General features: G+C 50.2%; 1 protein-coding gene across 7 annotated transcripts in view; it reads right to left on the bottom strand.

Moving 5' to 3' along the window:
- ELAVL3 (ELAV like RNA binding protein 3) overlaps nt 1-13963 on the bottom strand; it is an 88830-nt gene extending 74867 nt beyond the window's left edge. For 5 of the 7 annotated variants that reach the window (XM_081894563.1, XM_081894564.1, XM_081894566.1 and 2 more), the window contains exon 1: nt 13867-13963. In XM_081894563.1, coding sequence (XP_081750689.1) covers nt 13867-13935 — 69 coding nt within the window. In that variant the 5' untranslated portion in view covers nt 13936-13963. Of the gene's footprint in view, nt 1-7802; nt 8606-13866 lie in introns of those variants that run through there. The other 2 variants (XM_081894567.1, XM_081894569.1) reach the window with 1 other exon arrangement.
- Nucleotides 13964-16783: the final 2820 nt, after the last annotated feature.

The raw sequence follows: 16783 nt of genomic DNA, 5'->3' as shown, positions 1-16783 counted from the left end.
ATTCAGGGTGCTGTGAGGCCAGGCCGCGATGCTCCCTGCGTGATAAGGCCCAGCTGCCTTGCTCAGTCCGACGGTGCCCATTGAGTGGGTTTAAAAATGAAGGAGGGGCTGCAGGGGGGAGACGGTTTTCAACTACGCCTCAGGAACCCCAGTCAGCGTCCATCACCAACTTAGTAGTGCAACTGCCCAACGATGCATCCGTACAGCACCATGAGCATTATGGCCATTGCACTAGGTGGGATGGGGCTCTCGAAAGCAGCTCTCTCTCATCGCCCTCGCCAACGATCACCAAAGCCCCCGAGGGGGGCAAAATAAACTCTTGGGTCAAACTGGGGTCACGACGAACAATAAGGTATAAGCCTACATTTCTGAAATCTGAAGGTTTGAGTCTCTGGCTACGATCCCATGCACGCTTACCTGAGAGTTAAGCCCTGGAAGAGACTCTGAAAGACCCACGGATTTATGGTGGCATCCGCTTTCAGGGGCTATGAGAGGCCAACCTGATAAAAAGTGTTGTGCTTGCTTGGAGTACAGAACACTTTGTGCATCTGGTTAAACTGCCTCCAAGCCCAGGGTAAGGGCAGGCTTCAGGGTTGTGGGCTCTACTTTATTGTTGTTTTTATTCAAATCCAGAGCCAGTTGCAAAATAGTGGCTCGCTGGGGAGGGCCCAACCAGCTGAACATGGTAGGTCAGGGGAAGGGTCTACTGGGACCCAAGCATTGGGATGATCTGCACATAAACATACAAATCTGTACAGGAGTGAGTTACTGCAGCTTAGGGGATTGGCCTACTTTAGAAGGCTGGAGGGATGCCATTTTGTTGTTGCTATTTAACAATTAAGAGTCAGAAACTCTTGCCATTCATTCTGCTGCAAATCATCCAGTGATCCATCAGAAGATCCAGATTTCCTTTATTGCCCTCCCCAGCTCTCGTCTATGAAAAGATAATCCTTCTTCATTCTTTTCATCTTTAAGTTGCCACAGATTTAGTTTTTAATGCAGCAAATATGGCTCTAGGTTTTCACTTAAAACCATGTGGGCAGGATCCAGTTAAACTAAACATCTGAAGCCAAAGATGGAATGAGCTTCCAGTGGTCAGGGTTGGGTATCAATCAGTCCATCCGTTGCGTAGTCCTGATGCCCTCTATGTCCTTCATGCTTTCTGTTCCCCTGCTTGGCATCATATATAAATCCTGAACACCAAAATCCTGAGCACAGATCCTATTGTGCAAAATAGACACATGTGAGCAACTTGATCTTCACGTCATTTGTTTCGTTCTGAGAATCTGAGCTTCCATGGTGCTGAATCTGAAATGTTCTGGGACAGAACCTAATGAGTTGTGACTGAAAGCCTTGGAAGATGGAAGGCAGCCTCTTGAGCAATGGCAGGGCCAGAGTGCTTTGAGTCGGACTTTAGAAGACCGACAAGGAAGGGAAGGAACAACCAGTGATGCATCCAGGTGCAAGAAGAGTGAATGGCTTGAAGTTGCAGGGAAGTACCACCAAATAAAAGTTAGCAAGGGCATCCCTTCTGCAAGAGTTCCTGGCGGCTGCCCCCAAAAAGGAATGTGTTCTGGGGCACAATTGGAACAGGGGCACAGCAAGATGATGAGTTACGGGAAAAGGCTAACTAGAAACAACTGCAAGTCCTGCAAGTCCATGCACATGTAAGCCCAGAAGAGCAACCAAAGGCCAGAAGAAACAAGCGTCCTTTTCAACCACCAAGAGAATGATGCCAAAACACAAAGGGCTGCAATTATTCATGGAGTATCGATAAGCAGGTAGCTTTAGAAGTCACAAACACACAATGGGGGGAACTTCCTAGTGGATAATGGAACCAGCTTCCTATAATATTATTGAGCAATCTAAAGCACAGTGCTTTGGAGTATTCTAAGTGTGTCATATTTCTACAAAAATTGTAGAAACCTTTCAAGGAGAGGCTGAATGGGGCATCTGTTGGATTTGGTTTAGTTACAGAGTGGCCAATCCAGACTACATGGTCTATTGCGACTCTAGTTCCAGGACCAGAATTAACAAGACAACCCTCAGAAAACTGCATCTGCCAAGAACCATCACAACCACTGGAAAGATGAGACAGGAGAAGCTAATCATCAAAAGCCAACTGAAAAATGGCCCCAAAACACCACCCTGGGCTTGCATGAAACAACCAGAGAGCATGAAGAACTGAATTAAAGACCAGCTGCCCCAAGGAGAGGTGAAAATCACAGGCACATCATTCTCCCTAAGACAAAAAAATAAAATAAAAATGCACCATACAAAACAGCTAATGGCAACCACAATAATGTCTCAAGAAAGCACAGAGAACATAATCTCTGCACATGATCATGGGGTCCTTATTAGGTGTGAATATTTTTTAGTGGATGTGGAACATCGTCAAGATGTTGTAAGGGTGGAAGACCAGCAAATATATCAGGTTGCTGCAGTGCCAACCCCAAAAGCTCAAGGTGGTAGACTATGGGGAACAAGGAACGCTTAAAACCCAATGACACACTAGGAAAGCCAAGAGGTGTGGACCCTAAAATGCATTGCAATGTCACCAAGGTTTCCCCAGCATTGTGGACAGTGCTACAAAACTCAGATATATAAGCTAGGTGCCAAATGGTGACTTAAACCAGGTTCCAGTTGCCAAAACAGAGTGCCTAGTTGCCATTTCGGGGCCGGACGGCTCAAAGGTCATATTTTTTCCATATGACTTTTCATTCTGATTATGCAGATAAAATAAAGGAATTCTACAGGATGTGTTGCTAGTGTGTGAAAACAGTCAAGATCCAAGGATCCCCAGGCATGCACCTCCAGATGGTGATGTCAGGCAGCATCCCGGCGCCTGAACTTGGTCGCAAGTGGTTGGCAGGCAGGTGCAAAATGCACCTGCCAAATTTCGCATGCTGATTACAGGTGATGTGTTAAAATTAATCCTGGAGTGTGTGCTGCCTTCCTGCCTCCAAGCGACTTGCCCAGGTCACCTGTGGACTCCTGATGGTCTTAATCAGAAGATGGGGGACACTGCTAAAGAACCCCTCCAAATGTTGGATTACAACTCCCATCATCCCTAGTTGCTAGCCATACTGGCTGTGGATGATGGGAGTCAGAGTCCAACAACATCCAGAACGCCACAGGTTCCTCACCTGATAATCAGATCCATCCATACTATGCACCAAGTATCCAGGTTCAGTGTGCAAATTTCACACACACAAATAAATTCCAAACTGGCACACTCTGCACTGAAACAAGTATTTGCTTTTGTAGACTTTTGTAGTTTTTGCTTTGTTTTTGCCAAGCGTTAGGAGGAGAAGCCTTGGGAGAAATAGCAAGGCATACCTAGAACCTAGAAGTAAGATAGCAACACTGGGATAACCAGCCAAGTCGGTGATACCAACTCCATGTTTCCATATGAAAGACCCTCCAAGATTTCAGTGGTGCATTTCTCAAGAACGTGCAGTTTGTACCAGATCCAAGATATTGCACAAGATTATGTGCACATCTGGCATGTAGTAGTCTAGCCATATAAACCACAAGCAGCCCAGGTGACAAGGTCATTTATTGGCTACTAATTACAAAGCCATTTGATAACACTGAGAAAATGTCAAGTTTATTCAGCTCAAGCCTTACCCAGAGTAGACCCACTGAAATTAATGGACATAGCTCACCCTGTGAGCTGCCGTGTTCTTCCCCCACCCCACGACACAGGAGCACTTAGTTGAATGCCACACTTTCCCTGCCTGTAGCCCTGATTTACTAGGGTCAGGGAGGAGGGGAGAATGGCGAGGCTGCTGCCACTTGCGCCTTAAGACAGTGGAGAAACAAGGAAAGCGAGGAGTGAAAAACAGCATGTTTATTTACAGAGCCTGGGCCAGGCTTCAGCCACGCCAACTGGTGAAGCACAGCAGCTGCGACCATCTCACACAACACAATTAAGTCCCATTCCCCAAGCTGCGCATAACGACTAACAGAAACGAGGAGGTCTGGCTCCCAGCCGGCTGGCTGGCTCCTTCCTTGCGTAGAAACAGGGATGGAACCCCCAAAGGGCCAATTTCCTGTCTGAACTTGCTACTCGGGGGCATTCCTGCTCCACCCCACCCACCTGCCCCTGGCTGCTAGCACCACCCTAAAAGCTTTGGGTGAGGCCTTCTGACGTGGGAAGGGATAAGGCCCTGGGCAGAGGAAGAACCTTGTGAGTCCTTCCTGCAAAGAGGCTGAAACATCCTGGGCCGTTTCCTGTGTCTCCCGTGATCTCCCCTTCTCCCTTTGCCTTTCTTTCCCATCCCAAGTGATCCAGGATGGGCTTGTGCCCCTAGGTGACAGGTGGGAGAAAAGACCCAAAAGGGGTCTTTCGGTGGGCAGCAGAGAGCCTTAGAAAGCATACGTGGCAAAGAAGAGGGGAAGAAGGAAGACAGAAAGAGCAGAGCCTTTTGGAATGACTGGCAGACTGCACACTCCTTGCCAGCTTAAAGGACAAGGCTTAGACCATGTACTGGTCAAGGCCATTTTAGCTGCACCCTGCAGGATTTCAGTTCTGCTCCTTCACTGGAGGTTTTAAAGCAGAGGTTGGATGGCCATCTGTCATGGATGCTTTAGTTGAAGTTCCTGCATTGCAGGGGGGTTACACTAGATGACCCTGCTACTCTATGTTTCTACATGATCGGTATTTCATCTCACAGCCTTAGGAAGCCCAGGTGATAGGATTATTCGCCCAGAGGTTGACTGAAGACACAGAGCAAGCAGCTCCATATTAAATAAAAACAACACACAGCACAAAATCCAAGAGGAGCCGATTGGTTCCGATGGACTGCATGGTTGACCTTGGTTCGGGGTTCAAATCCCAGTCACCATCAGCTGATCAGAAACCAGACTCAGTTTAACCATCTGTGAAGTGGAAACAGCAATGGCCTTACATAAGAGGAAGACCAACCAATTTAAGATTTTGTTAGCCAAATCCCGGGGGGGGGGGGGCAGCTGTGACAGTCTGATGGAACAAAAGACAACTAGAAGTCTTGGAAACTGATTTATGGTGCCATAAGCTTTTTGTAGGGCAAATGTAATTAATAACTAGACATCACATGGACACCCACACGAAGGCATCACAACAGCGCTGCTTATTTTAAATGTGGTGTTGGTAACCACGTTTGTGAAGACAATACTGCCACTGGCCAAATGTAGAAGTAGCTATTGCAGGTCTCTCTCCCTCTCCCTTTCCTCGCACAATGCCTCAAAATCTAAACCAGGGTGTGAAGGGTTGTAGATGGCAGTCTCTCTTTTCTGCCCTGTAATGGATATTGTGGAGATTGCTGGAGTTTCACCAGGAATAAGGGATAGTGGCTCAACCTGTCTGTCGTCAAGCTAAGGCCTTGCCCCTCCTGCTCCAGGCCCCACAGATCCCCATCCAAACTGCCTGCAGAAACAGCGTGCCCAACCTTGGCACAGATTAGCCTCCCTAGTGCAGGTCGACCCTTTAACCTGCCTGCCTGAGTGGGGAAAGGCTATTCAAGCTGCCATTTTCTTGCACTGTAACTTTAAGAACCCAGTTCCCCCTCCTCTCCATCTCTCTCTCTGCTGCATTGCTGACCCTGTGGCTCTCTCTACCACCCCCCCCCCTTTCTGCCTTTACACCCACAAGTGAGATGCGGTGCATACAGCTATTACAGAAAGAAAGCACACATGCATCTAAGCCACCACTCCAGCCCTACACACACACACCCCACTCCTTTCTCCCTCCATGCCCATGCTTCCCAGAGGGTGGGGTGCACATTGCAGTACGGCAGGAGTGCACAACTGAGCAATCGCTACAAGGTCAAAATGGCTTTGTGTCATCTACAAAGGCTGGTTCCCCCTTACGGTGGTCCCCGCCTTTTTAAACCCTAAATGTGGCATAAGAAGGCACTCATATCTGCCCCCACCCCGCCTACCTGCAACCAGGCGCATATTGCACAGAGGGAAGTCTGGTCACAGACCCACCCATGCCATGCTTCCCTTGCACGCGCATACACACACACCCGGAGCCCGCTGGGTCTTGCCACCTTCCTCCCTGCTGCTCACCCAACCTCGCCATCTCACACCCCTATTCTCCCGCCGCCTGAGACACGCGCGCGTCCCCTCCATCCCTTTTCCGCATTTCCACCCCGTCTCCTCCTCCTCCTCCTGGCAGCATTTGCAACAGCCTCAGTACAAGCCGATTGTGCGTCGGGGGAGGCACTTAAACCCCTCCCTGAAATGCTGCCGCCAGCTCCTTTTGTTCGCCTGCAATCCCCCTGCCTGCAGACTGGCTCTCCAGCTCGCGGGGGGTGGGTGGGTCGGTGGGTGGGGTGGGGCCCAGATGGGAACGTCTCTCTAGGAGAGAGAGGACGAGGTTGCGGGGGGGGGGGGGAGAGGGAGAGCCCGATGCTGCCTTTCAAAAGGATGGCATTTGCAAGCGCGCAACAAAATGCAACGCGCCAAGGAGGGCGGCGCGTCCCTCCCCCGCTTGCGTGCAGAGGGGCGGCGGCGGCAGCAGCAGCGGAGAAATGCAGGTTCTAGATAGACGAAGCCCCCTTGCAACGGCATCGTCGGCTCCCCCGCCCGTCCCGTGGCAAGCCGGATCGCTTTCATTTCGCCGCTTGCTCTCCCCCTCTCCAAGGCACCGTTGGCGGAGGCAGCGGGCTGCAGCAGCTCCTTCCTCGCCTCCGAGGAGCCGCTTGGAGATGCGCGCCCGAGGGCGGCATGCGGAGAGGGCCACCGCGCGCCTTCCTCGCCTCCGAGGAGCCGCTTGGAGATGCGCGCCCGAGGGCGGCATGCGGAGAGGGCCACCGCGCGCCTTCCCGGCCCCGTCGAGCACGAGGTGGCCCGCGGGCGGCGATCCCACCCAGCCGAGAAAGCGGCGTGCCTTACGCGCGCCTGCATGGCGGCAGCCAGACGTGCGCGAAGCACCAACGGTTGCCCGCGGCCAGCTCCAGGGAGACACACCCCGAAGCGACCGAGGCGCACAAAACGCCCAGACACCGCCTCCCCTCCCAATTCCTACGCGCAATATCTCTCGAAACCCGTCGGGTTGCATCCAAAATTGCAAACCGCTGAGCTAGAAATCTGGCTTAAGCTGGGCCACTCTGCGGAGGGAACGGGGGGGGGGGAGCGCAAAATGTCCTTCTCTCCCCTTCTTGCACGACCTCCACGGTGATGGATGCGTGCAGGAAAGGACTGTTGTATCTGCATAACCGTTCCCCTCCAAGAAAAAAATCTCAACCACACGGATAGGAAACCCCCCCCCCCCATTATAATAGATGCTTTGGTGTGTTATGGTCGATTCCATCGTCCTCCGAGACGCAGCTAGCTCCGCTTCGGCCGTGCACTCGAATACGCACACCCTCCGCAAGGAAAACCCGAGGGAGGCTCGCCCTTCTCTCCGACCTGCACAATGTACTATAGCTGACACAATCCAGATACGTGTGTGTGTGCTCGTGTGAACACGCTCTTTAGCCCTTCTCCGCCCGCCCGCAATCTTTGGGTGGAAGGAAGGGCGTCGTATGGATCCTTTCAGGCTTCCGAGTCTCCAAAGAGCCCCCCTTGCGCGCGCGGGTGTCCCTGGCGAAGGGGGCGAGTGCGCCCGCGGAGAGCCACCGCGGCAGAGATTTCGCCTTCCCTTTCACCTCCCCGTTCAAGGCCAAAGCTCCCCCAAACGAGCAGCGGGGAGGGGCAGGGCTCTCCGGAGCGCCGTCTCCGCTACATTTCCCCCTTCCCCCGTTTATCCATCCATCCAGCCCGCCGCCGCCCCCGAAGCATACAAAGGAGCGCCGGAGCCGCGAAATACCTACAGTGACCATGCTTAGGGCGCGCCGGGATCCTGCCGGGCAGCGGCGGCGGCTCCGTGGACGGCTCTAGAATCGGGCTTCTTCGCCCCCTTCTTCTTCCTCCTCCTCCTCCTCCTCGGGTGGGGCGGGTCGGAACGGATTGGCCCCGGGTGCGGGGCGGGGGTCGCCTTGCCTTCCCGATCGATGGCGAGTTGGACCCCCCGGCGACGGTGGCGCATACAAAATAAGGGGGGGGGGCCGTCCGGGTGAGGTGGGGGGGAGGGAGGAAGCGAGGATAAATTGCTGTCCCGGGGGGGGGGGAGAAGCGGAGGGAAGAAATCCCTTCTTTTTATAAAAACAGCTTCCCTCCCGAGGAGAAGGGAGGCGGGGAAGGAGCGGAAGAAGTGGAAAAGGAGAAAGGATGGGCGTCGAAGCGGGATTGAGCCCGGAGAAGGGAGCCGCGAGGAATGTTAAAAGGAGAGGAGAAAACAGAAAAAGAAAAGAACGCGGGAGGGGGGGAGTAGAACGAGAGAGAGAGAAATGGGCGGATTATTTTTTTAAAGGGGGGAAATTAAAAAGGGGGGGAACGGAGGAGGGACGGACGGGAGGCGAGCGACTCGCGGAGATACACACAATGGTCCTTTAAACGCCCTTGACTATTTACACCCGGGGATTTTGTCGGGGGGGGGAGAGAGGGGGATGGGCGGGCGCTCTCTTCTCCGGGCCCCCCCCTCGGGGCCTGTCCTTGGCCGCGAGCAAGGCGCTAGTCCGTCGGGGGCCCCGGCCGCCGCAGCTGGGCTCGCTCCGCCGCCCGCGCAGCCCCTCAGTGGCCCCCCACCTGCCGGGCCAGAAGCTTTTATGAGCCCCCCCCCCCAAGACTGACAGGGCCCCCGCTCATTGGCTGGCGGCGGCGAGCCATCACGGAGGCGCGCTCCTCCCTGCTCCGCTTAGGAACCCCCCCCCTCCCCACCACACACGGTGGAGAGGCTGCGTGGGGAGGTAACGATGGGCAAAACGAAATGCGCGGAGGAAAGGAGACGAAGCGCCCCCCTCTGAATCGTTGCTTCTTCTCCCTTTCCTTTATCTCCCGATGGTGAACCCGCCCCCGCCCCCGCCCCCCCGCTGCAGACGCCCGTTCAGACGGGCATTTAGACCACCCACCAGCCCAGGGAGGAGATAAAGCGAGGAAGGCGCCATTTAGGGGAAGGCATAGAACAGGTGGTAGAGAAATGTCTCGCGCATCCTGCCCCAGAAAGCGGGGTGGAGGGAGAGATAAGGGAGATGGTGGAAGGAGGAGGAAAAAGCTGGGATAGCTCCGTCAGTACAGCATGGCAACTCTTAATCGCAGGGTCGTGGGTTCAAGCATAACGTTGGGCAAAAAATATCGCTGCATTGCAGCGGGTTGAGCTAGATGACCCTCGGGTCCCTTCCAGCTCTGAAATTCTATTATTTGAGAGAGAGAGAGAGAGAGAGAGAGAGAAGACCCCCTCCACACACACACACACTAGCTTCCTTGGAACAATGAAGAAAGTGCTGGAGCAGAACTATCAGATCATGTAAGGCTGCATGGGATCCACAACTTGCCCCCCACAACAGCATCCCTGCAGCATTGAAGAAGATGCTGTGCTGAGCACACCCAGTGGTGGACAATTCTTTAGTTGCCCTCCAACATCCTCTGCAATATTGGCAAGGGACACTTGGAATAAGAGCTAGGTAAACTGATTCTGGTTGCAAATGAAATTGCTCCAACTGAATGTATATTCCAGACTCCGGTTCTCTTGCAGGGCTTTGAGGTGGTGCCCATACATGCATGCTGAATTGGCCAAAGGGAGAAAGGGCAGATATCTCTCACAAGGGAATCACGCTTAGATCTGAAGCTGAAAGATGATTCCCTGGTATTCAAGAATCAGTGGGCAAGATGGTGATTGTGGAGTAAGCAAGTGTTCACAGCTAGGTCAGGGAACTCAAAAATAGCTGTCCTCACAACTGAACTTGCACTTGCCCATTTTGCATGTAAAAGCATTAGATTGGAAGTTGCACACAACTGAGTTATTTAATGGCATATCATACCCAATCAGGTGCCATATTCCTGTAATGTTCAACTTAGACTCTAGTGTCCTGGGTGATCTCTTGGCACCAGCTTGGTAAACTCCCAGAAAGAATTTCTCATCCAACTAAAAAACAACCGAGCTCCTTCTGTTATAAAGAGACCCACAGCTACTCTAACATTGAGGGCTTCTAAATGAAACATACCTGATAGCTGTTTGTCTTCCTGTGGCAAGTCTGAACTTGGCTTTGTTTTTTTAAAATATATAACTGAGAATATTTTTTTGTCACAGAGGTCCTGAACATTATTATTTCCCTACTCTAGCAAGTATCCCAGAGATGTGTTGGGCACCTGAGAATCAATTCAGGTATATTAGAACTAAGGTAGGGTTACCAGATGTCCCTGGTTCCCGGGGACAGTCCCCGCATTTGCAAATCTGCCCCCGGACAAATTCCGTCCCCGCATTTGCAAATCTGTCCCTGGGAAACGTGGCAGCGGCAGCCTCAGCAGCCCGGAGCCAGCCTGGTAGCGCAGTTGGCTCTGGCTGGCTTCAGGAGCTGCTTGCTGCTGTGGCGCCCACCATTTTTCCTCGCTGAAGGTCCCCATATGATGTATCTTGTGCTCAACACATCATATGGAGCTTCCGGTGAGGAAAAATGGCTCCGGGCTGCTGACTGCCCCTACTGCCGCCACTGCCAAAGGGAAACTGAGGACGTCCAGCGGTACAGATTTCCTGCCCCCTTCCCCCTTTGTTTTGACTGATCGGGGGAGGCCCAGGAGTTGCGGGTGGGCGGCCGTTGCCCAGTTTTAAAAAACTCTGCGCATTTATGTTTCACAGGGTGCGAAAGAAGGGCTTTGCACCTTTATACAATATGCATGTGTGCTTGGGCCCAGGGTCTTTTGCCTCACCATCCCCACTACTGACTCCCTGTTGCTATTCAGCTTCAAAAAAAAATTTTTTTAAATGTCCCCGGATTCATTGGAAAAAATCTGGTAACCATAAACTAAGGGTTGTGGCATGGGGGGGGGCAGACTGGGCAGCTACTGCTTAAGGATCCTACCTGCCTAGACAGCTCCCCCCAGAAGAAACCCATCCTCAAGCAATTTCTTGGTCTTCCCTTAAATAATCTTGAAAATTGTAGTTTGGTGAAGATGCTGGTGATTTCCCTCTTGGGGGCAAGTTGCTAACCCCCCTCACACAAAACTCTCATTCCCAGGGCTCCCCATGGCGAGGGAATAGCTACTGAACCCATTGAAATCTGTAGTGTAAATACACTTCTTTTGGCTCCATGTGAAGCAAGGGTTTCCCAGCCCCTTAACCTCTACACTCCAATAAAAATATGGAAGTGTAGGATATACCAAGTCAACCACTAATTGAATCCATCTAGCTTAGTATTGACTTGCAGCATCACTCAGAGGGGTGGGATCATTCCTTGCCCTACCTGAAGATACTGAGGATTGAACCTGCCTGACCCCTCCTATCAGTGTACTTTGTTAGAGTGCATGAGAACCATCCAGACTTGGGGATTGTCCTTAACAGCCCTTTCCTAATCTTGCAATTGACTAATTTCTCTTATAGCGCCAGAATTTTGCTGCCAAATTTTGATCCCGGGTAATGTCCTGGACACAAGGATTCACCAAACTGGAGTCGAGCGTGTGGAATTGCAGGGACTGCAGAATTTCTAATTTCAGCAAGGGGGATGTGTGTGTTTTCATCTCTCTGTGTGCCTCTTGTCACTTTTCCATTGGCCTTGGTACTGCCGTGTTTCACCAGGCGAGGTCGTCTGTTTGCAAACGTGTCCCAGAAATTTGTTGGTAGGCTTGTTTTAGGGTGGCTCTTTTTTTTGTCTTTTCAATGTGTTGTTTGTTGCTGTTCAGTTTGATTAAAACGTGGCTGTTTGTAGGCTCAGTTGGCAAGCACTAGCATTTTTGATCTTTAGAACTGGCCTGTCTTTTTACTTTAACTTGTCTCAGCTTTTCTTTCTTTGACTTGTGATTTGGGTAGCACTAGATAACATTAATCCTTTTTATTTACAAGGAGTCGGCAGGAGGGAAGGGCACATCCCAGTTCTTCCCTGCAGCCCTTGTAGATGGGGTGCATACAGAAAAATCTATGGCAGAACATTAGCAAGATTTGTACAGTATGATCTCTAGTTCTTTGCAGAAGAACAACCATGTGCTGATTTGGTTTCTAGTAGTTCTACTGTATTAAGCCTTTGAAATCATGTTCTCAGTAGGTCTGCTGTACAATTATTCTGTCATGGGTCTGTCATTTTGTTTTTGCCAGCATGGCCTTACCTGTAATCTTCTCCTCTGCAGGCCACGCATACATATTTCTATCATCTATTGCTTGTATTATTTACCTTCCAGTACCCAATGACCTTGGAAATCTCTGAGTTTATTCCAATACGACCACCCTTGCTTGTCATTCAACCTACCGCTAAGTGGGTCTGAAAGAGGGCCTCAGTGTTTGCCATGATCACCAGACCAAATTGTACAAATCGAAAAATGGAAAGCCACTGCCCGCCCCCATCAAAGTCTTCCCTCAAAGAGCAGAAGGTTAATTGTTGAGAGAGCCATAATGAATCTAGCCTGGCTGGCACTGACCTCTGATTCTACCAGACCTGCAGTCAGGGCTTCTTTTTCTAGAAAAATAGGTGCTGGTTCTCACCATGAAGTTGTTACATTAAGTGCCACATTTTTGTACATAATGAAAGATCTTGCTCCATACTCACACTTAGGGGGTGTGGCTTCTGGCTCCCCTACCCCATCCTTTACCATAGTGCCTACACAACATCACCTTAGTCCTACTACCAGCCAATTGCTATCACTCTTTATATAGCACTTCAAGAAGAAACCAAAAAGTTCTACTGCAATACACTCAATTTCCCCATGTTGTGGAAGGCAATGGGTGCTTTGTTCCCATTTCCACAAATGGGAAAACTGAGGCAGGTTGGAAAACAGGCTGCCAAGGTAGTTCTGCAAGTGGGATTTGAACATAGCTCTTCCACCAAGTCGTGATTCTGAAACTCCTGGACCATATTGTCCTTCTCCGTGGCCCATCATGCAGTTCCTTCTCACGCAAGAGAAGGTTGAACTGGGATGGAAGAGAGACCATGGCTGTAGGTCAGAACACAGGGCCTTTTGCAGATCTTTGCTTCTTCCCCTATAAATACTCGTTTAAACCACAAGGAGAACAATCACCCCAGACTCAGGAGCGTGTTCCAGAAGTCCTGCACCCCGAAACGTCCTTCCCTATTATCATGTGACTTCCCTCCAAAAGTAGCCTCTTCCTGTATCAGTAGATCAGACACCGCATTCTGAGCTGTGGTTGAGAAAGGAACGAAAACAAGGCTCCCCGCTGCTCTCTTCCACAGACACACACCTTGCCAAACTGAGATCAGCACCCAGGAGTCAGGTTCCAGCAGCAACAGCCTATTGGACCTCTGGAGAGCTTTTGTTTTGAAAACTCTCTCTCTCTCTTTCTGTTTCTTGGAAGCATCTTTAGAGGTATGTCGCCCTGCTCCTCCTTCTTGCCCTGTCCTCTCCTTTGCTATGCAACATTGGTCAGACTGTTGAGGAGGGTTACACATAACAACATCCTTTCACCAAAAACCAACAGCTGTTTTCTCCATCTAGCTTCCCTGTGGACGGTCTCTTCAATCCTCTGAGCCTGTGTAGCCCTGTGATTCCTCTGTGGTGATCAACAGATCTCCCTCCCTCCCCACCCTCGCCTCTGCCAACTTCCACCTACCAGAGGAACTCCTGTGCAGAGCAAAGAGAAAGCAGCCAGCAAAAATGTCAAGCTCTCATCTGCAAAATTCACTGCTTCCCACCATTCTGGCACCCTGCAGCTGAGCTTCTAGCCACTCGCAGGATCAATGTGAACCATTTTAAACAGATGCCATCTCTGGCACCCCCTGAGTCCCGACCTCTGCCCCTCCAGCCCCTCTATCTTCCCCCCCTCTCCCCGGCTTTCAAGTGGGGGGGACATTTGCCACAACTAAGGGAAGAGGATTGGTTTTCAGTGAAGCCCCCTACCTCATTTGCACTCAGGAGGTATCGTGCTGTGTCTTGTGGGCATCTGCTCATTTTCAGCAGCATCGCCATTTCTGATGGAGGGTGAGAGAGAAGAGAAGATTACAGTTAGTCTCAGCGGAGGGAGGGAGGGAGGGAGAGACACACACACACACACACATAACTAGGTAACGGTTTTGTATCCACGTCCGGTGATTTATAGCTGTGCCGGGCCTATTCCACTGGGGAGATCTGCAAACCACACAGCTTGCGCTGCGGATGACAGGAACCAAAACCAGCCACGCCCACCCACCCTCTTCTCGCACGCTTTTGCTTTCATGTAGGAAGAGAGGCAATCAACAGGGTCCTTTAAAGGGAAACTCCAAGAGGGAAATCGAGGAGAGAGGACTGTCAGCAGGAACCCCTTACCATCCACCCAGCAGAGGCCTGGGAAATCACTTTCAGTTTCAAGTGAGAAGGTTGGAGCAGTTGCCAAGATGCCGCTGGCGCTGGAGTGGGTTCTGTCAGTGATGCTAACAATCCAAACACCTCTGGGGAGCAAGGTAGTTGCAGAGAATCTCACCTGCTCATCATGGAGGAGATTGATCCCTTTGCTGCAGAGGGCAGGGAGTTGAGGAGTGGGCACAAGGAAAGGTCGCTTTCTGTGCAAACATGTCACCAGGGCCCTTGTCGACCAACCTCCCACCTCCATGATAGGCTTAGCAACCATCATATTGGCTGCTCACCTGGGTTCCTTATCAGCTTAAAGCTGACGGGCAATTTGTAAGAAGCTGTAGCTGAGTGACAAAGCTTATGCCTTGCATGTAGAAGGTACCAAGCTCAACTGAAGCAGCTTCACTTAAAGGCCTATCAAGTGACATTGCTCAGAAAGAAGTCTACTGGAGACCTTAGAGAGCCATTGCCAATCAGAGAAGACAGCACTGTGTCCATATAAGGCAGCTCCAAATGACCAGATCCCAGAAAGTTCAGTAGGACTCCTCCTTTAACTATGTTCCACCAATTAGTGTAAATGTTTCTATTCTGAAAAGCTTTTGTCTTCCCTAGCACATGACATGACAAACTCCGTTTAGGTTTTTTTATCTGCTGAGATTGTTTCCGTTGTTATGTCGTTGTTGTATTTTTTATTGATTCTTCAACATCTTTGTTGGACCGGTCATGCTGTGTGGATGCCTGATTATCGTCTTCCAAAGCAGCTACTCTATTCCAAATTTAAAAATGGAAAACGTAATGCTGGTGGTCAACAAAAGAGGTTTAAAGACTCTCAAGGCAAATCTTTTTAAAATGTAGTATAAACACTGACAATTGGGAAACACTGGCCTGCGAGAGCTCCAATTGGAGAACAGCCTTTACCAAAGGTGTCATGGGCTTTGAACTCAGGATGAAACTCAGGATGAAAGGGAGAAGCGTGCTAAGAGGAAGGCACGTTTGGCAAACTCTCACCGTGATCAACACCTGCCTGGAGACCTATGTCCCCACAGTGGAAGGACGTGTGGATCCAGAATTGGTCTCCACAGTCACTTACGGACTCACCATTAAGACCATGGTAGTTCATGGAAGTTCATGGAAGACAATCTTTCTTGACTACAAGTGATCACAGGAGGAGGAGGGATGTATTTTTTTATGTAAAATCACTGCATTTTAATTGTTGTAAGCTGCAATGTGAATGCATTAGGAAGGTGGGATACAAATTTTCTAAAGAAAAAGAAAGATGAAACCCAAGTTTTATGAATCAACAAAGGGATTTTGGAATACTGAATTTCTCTGTGAGCGCTCTGCTGCATATTCTCCAGATCATGAGTCACCCCAACATGAAAGCATCTTCTACAATGCAGATGGATCAGGACATTTGCTTGGTCTTAACAGCTACTTCCATGGCTGTCATTCCTAACGGGGATGCGGGTTGCTTCTCTGATCTTCAAACCCGAGTGGGATTTTATCTAGTTACGATAAATCACTAAGCCTCCACATCTTCGGGACAAGTAACAGCACTATGTCATACCTCACAGAACCATTAAGTAAAAATCTCCCTTTTTGTGTATTTATAAAAATATCTGATATTGGCCATAGAAATAATGCTTGATTTATACTGAATTGCCAAGCTGAGTCCTCTTGTTTTCAGTTCACCAAGGGTTTTGCATGCATTCCACAGCCATTATCTTCTGTAGTTGGGCCAGACAACTCCCTTCAGGTATCCCCTGTAATGATGATCACTTTCTCTTCTTTCAGACCATAATGACTCAGCTGCATAGTCTCTTTGTCTAATTTGAAATGTAACTGGCCTGCTTTGTTTGGTTTCCAAAAATAACTTGACTTAGGAGGTCATTCACTGTACCTGAAATCATGTGTTTCTTCCATGAGTGATGGTGTGATTTTTCCTTTTGGGAAATGCCAAGCTGAGAATGTCCAGAGATGTCAATGCCTGGAACCCCAAGTTGCCCTTGCTTTTACTCAAATAAGCAAGGCATGGCAAAAATGAGATGATATCTTCTGCTGGTCAGCATAACTGTTCAGTAAAAGATAAAGGTAAAGGACCCCTGGATGGTTAAGTCCAGTCAAAGGTGACTATGGTGTGCAGTGCACATCTTTGCTTTCAGGCCAAGGGAGTTGGCGTTTGTCCGCAGACAGCATGACTAAACCGCTTCTGTCACAACAGAATACCATGGCGAAAACCAGAGCACACGGAAACACCGTTTACCTTCCTGCCACAGCTGCCACACCGTTTACCTCCCTGCCACATTCATCTACTCGCCTTGGTGTGCTTTCAAACTGCTAGGTTGGAAGAAGCTGGGACAGAGCAACGGGAGCTCATCCCGTCGTGCAAATTCAAACCGCCAACCTTACTATTGGCAATCCCAAGAGGCTCAGTGGTTTAGACCACGGTGCCACCCACTCCCTAACCTTTATCTGTTCAGTACCCTTC

The sequence above is a fragment of the Podarcis melisellensis genome (genome assembly GCF_964234715.1).
Source record: "Podarcis melisellensis genome assembly, chromosome: 17".
Lineage (NCBI taxonomy): Eukaryota > Metazoa > Chordata > Lepidosauria > Squamata > Lacertidae > Podarcis > Podarcis melisellensis.
This window is presented reverse-complemented; position numbering and strand designations above follow the sequence as displayed.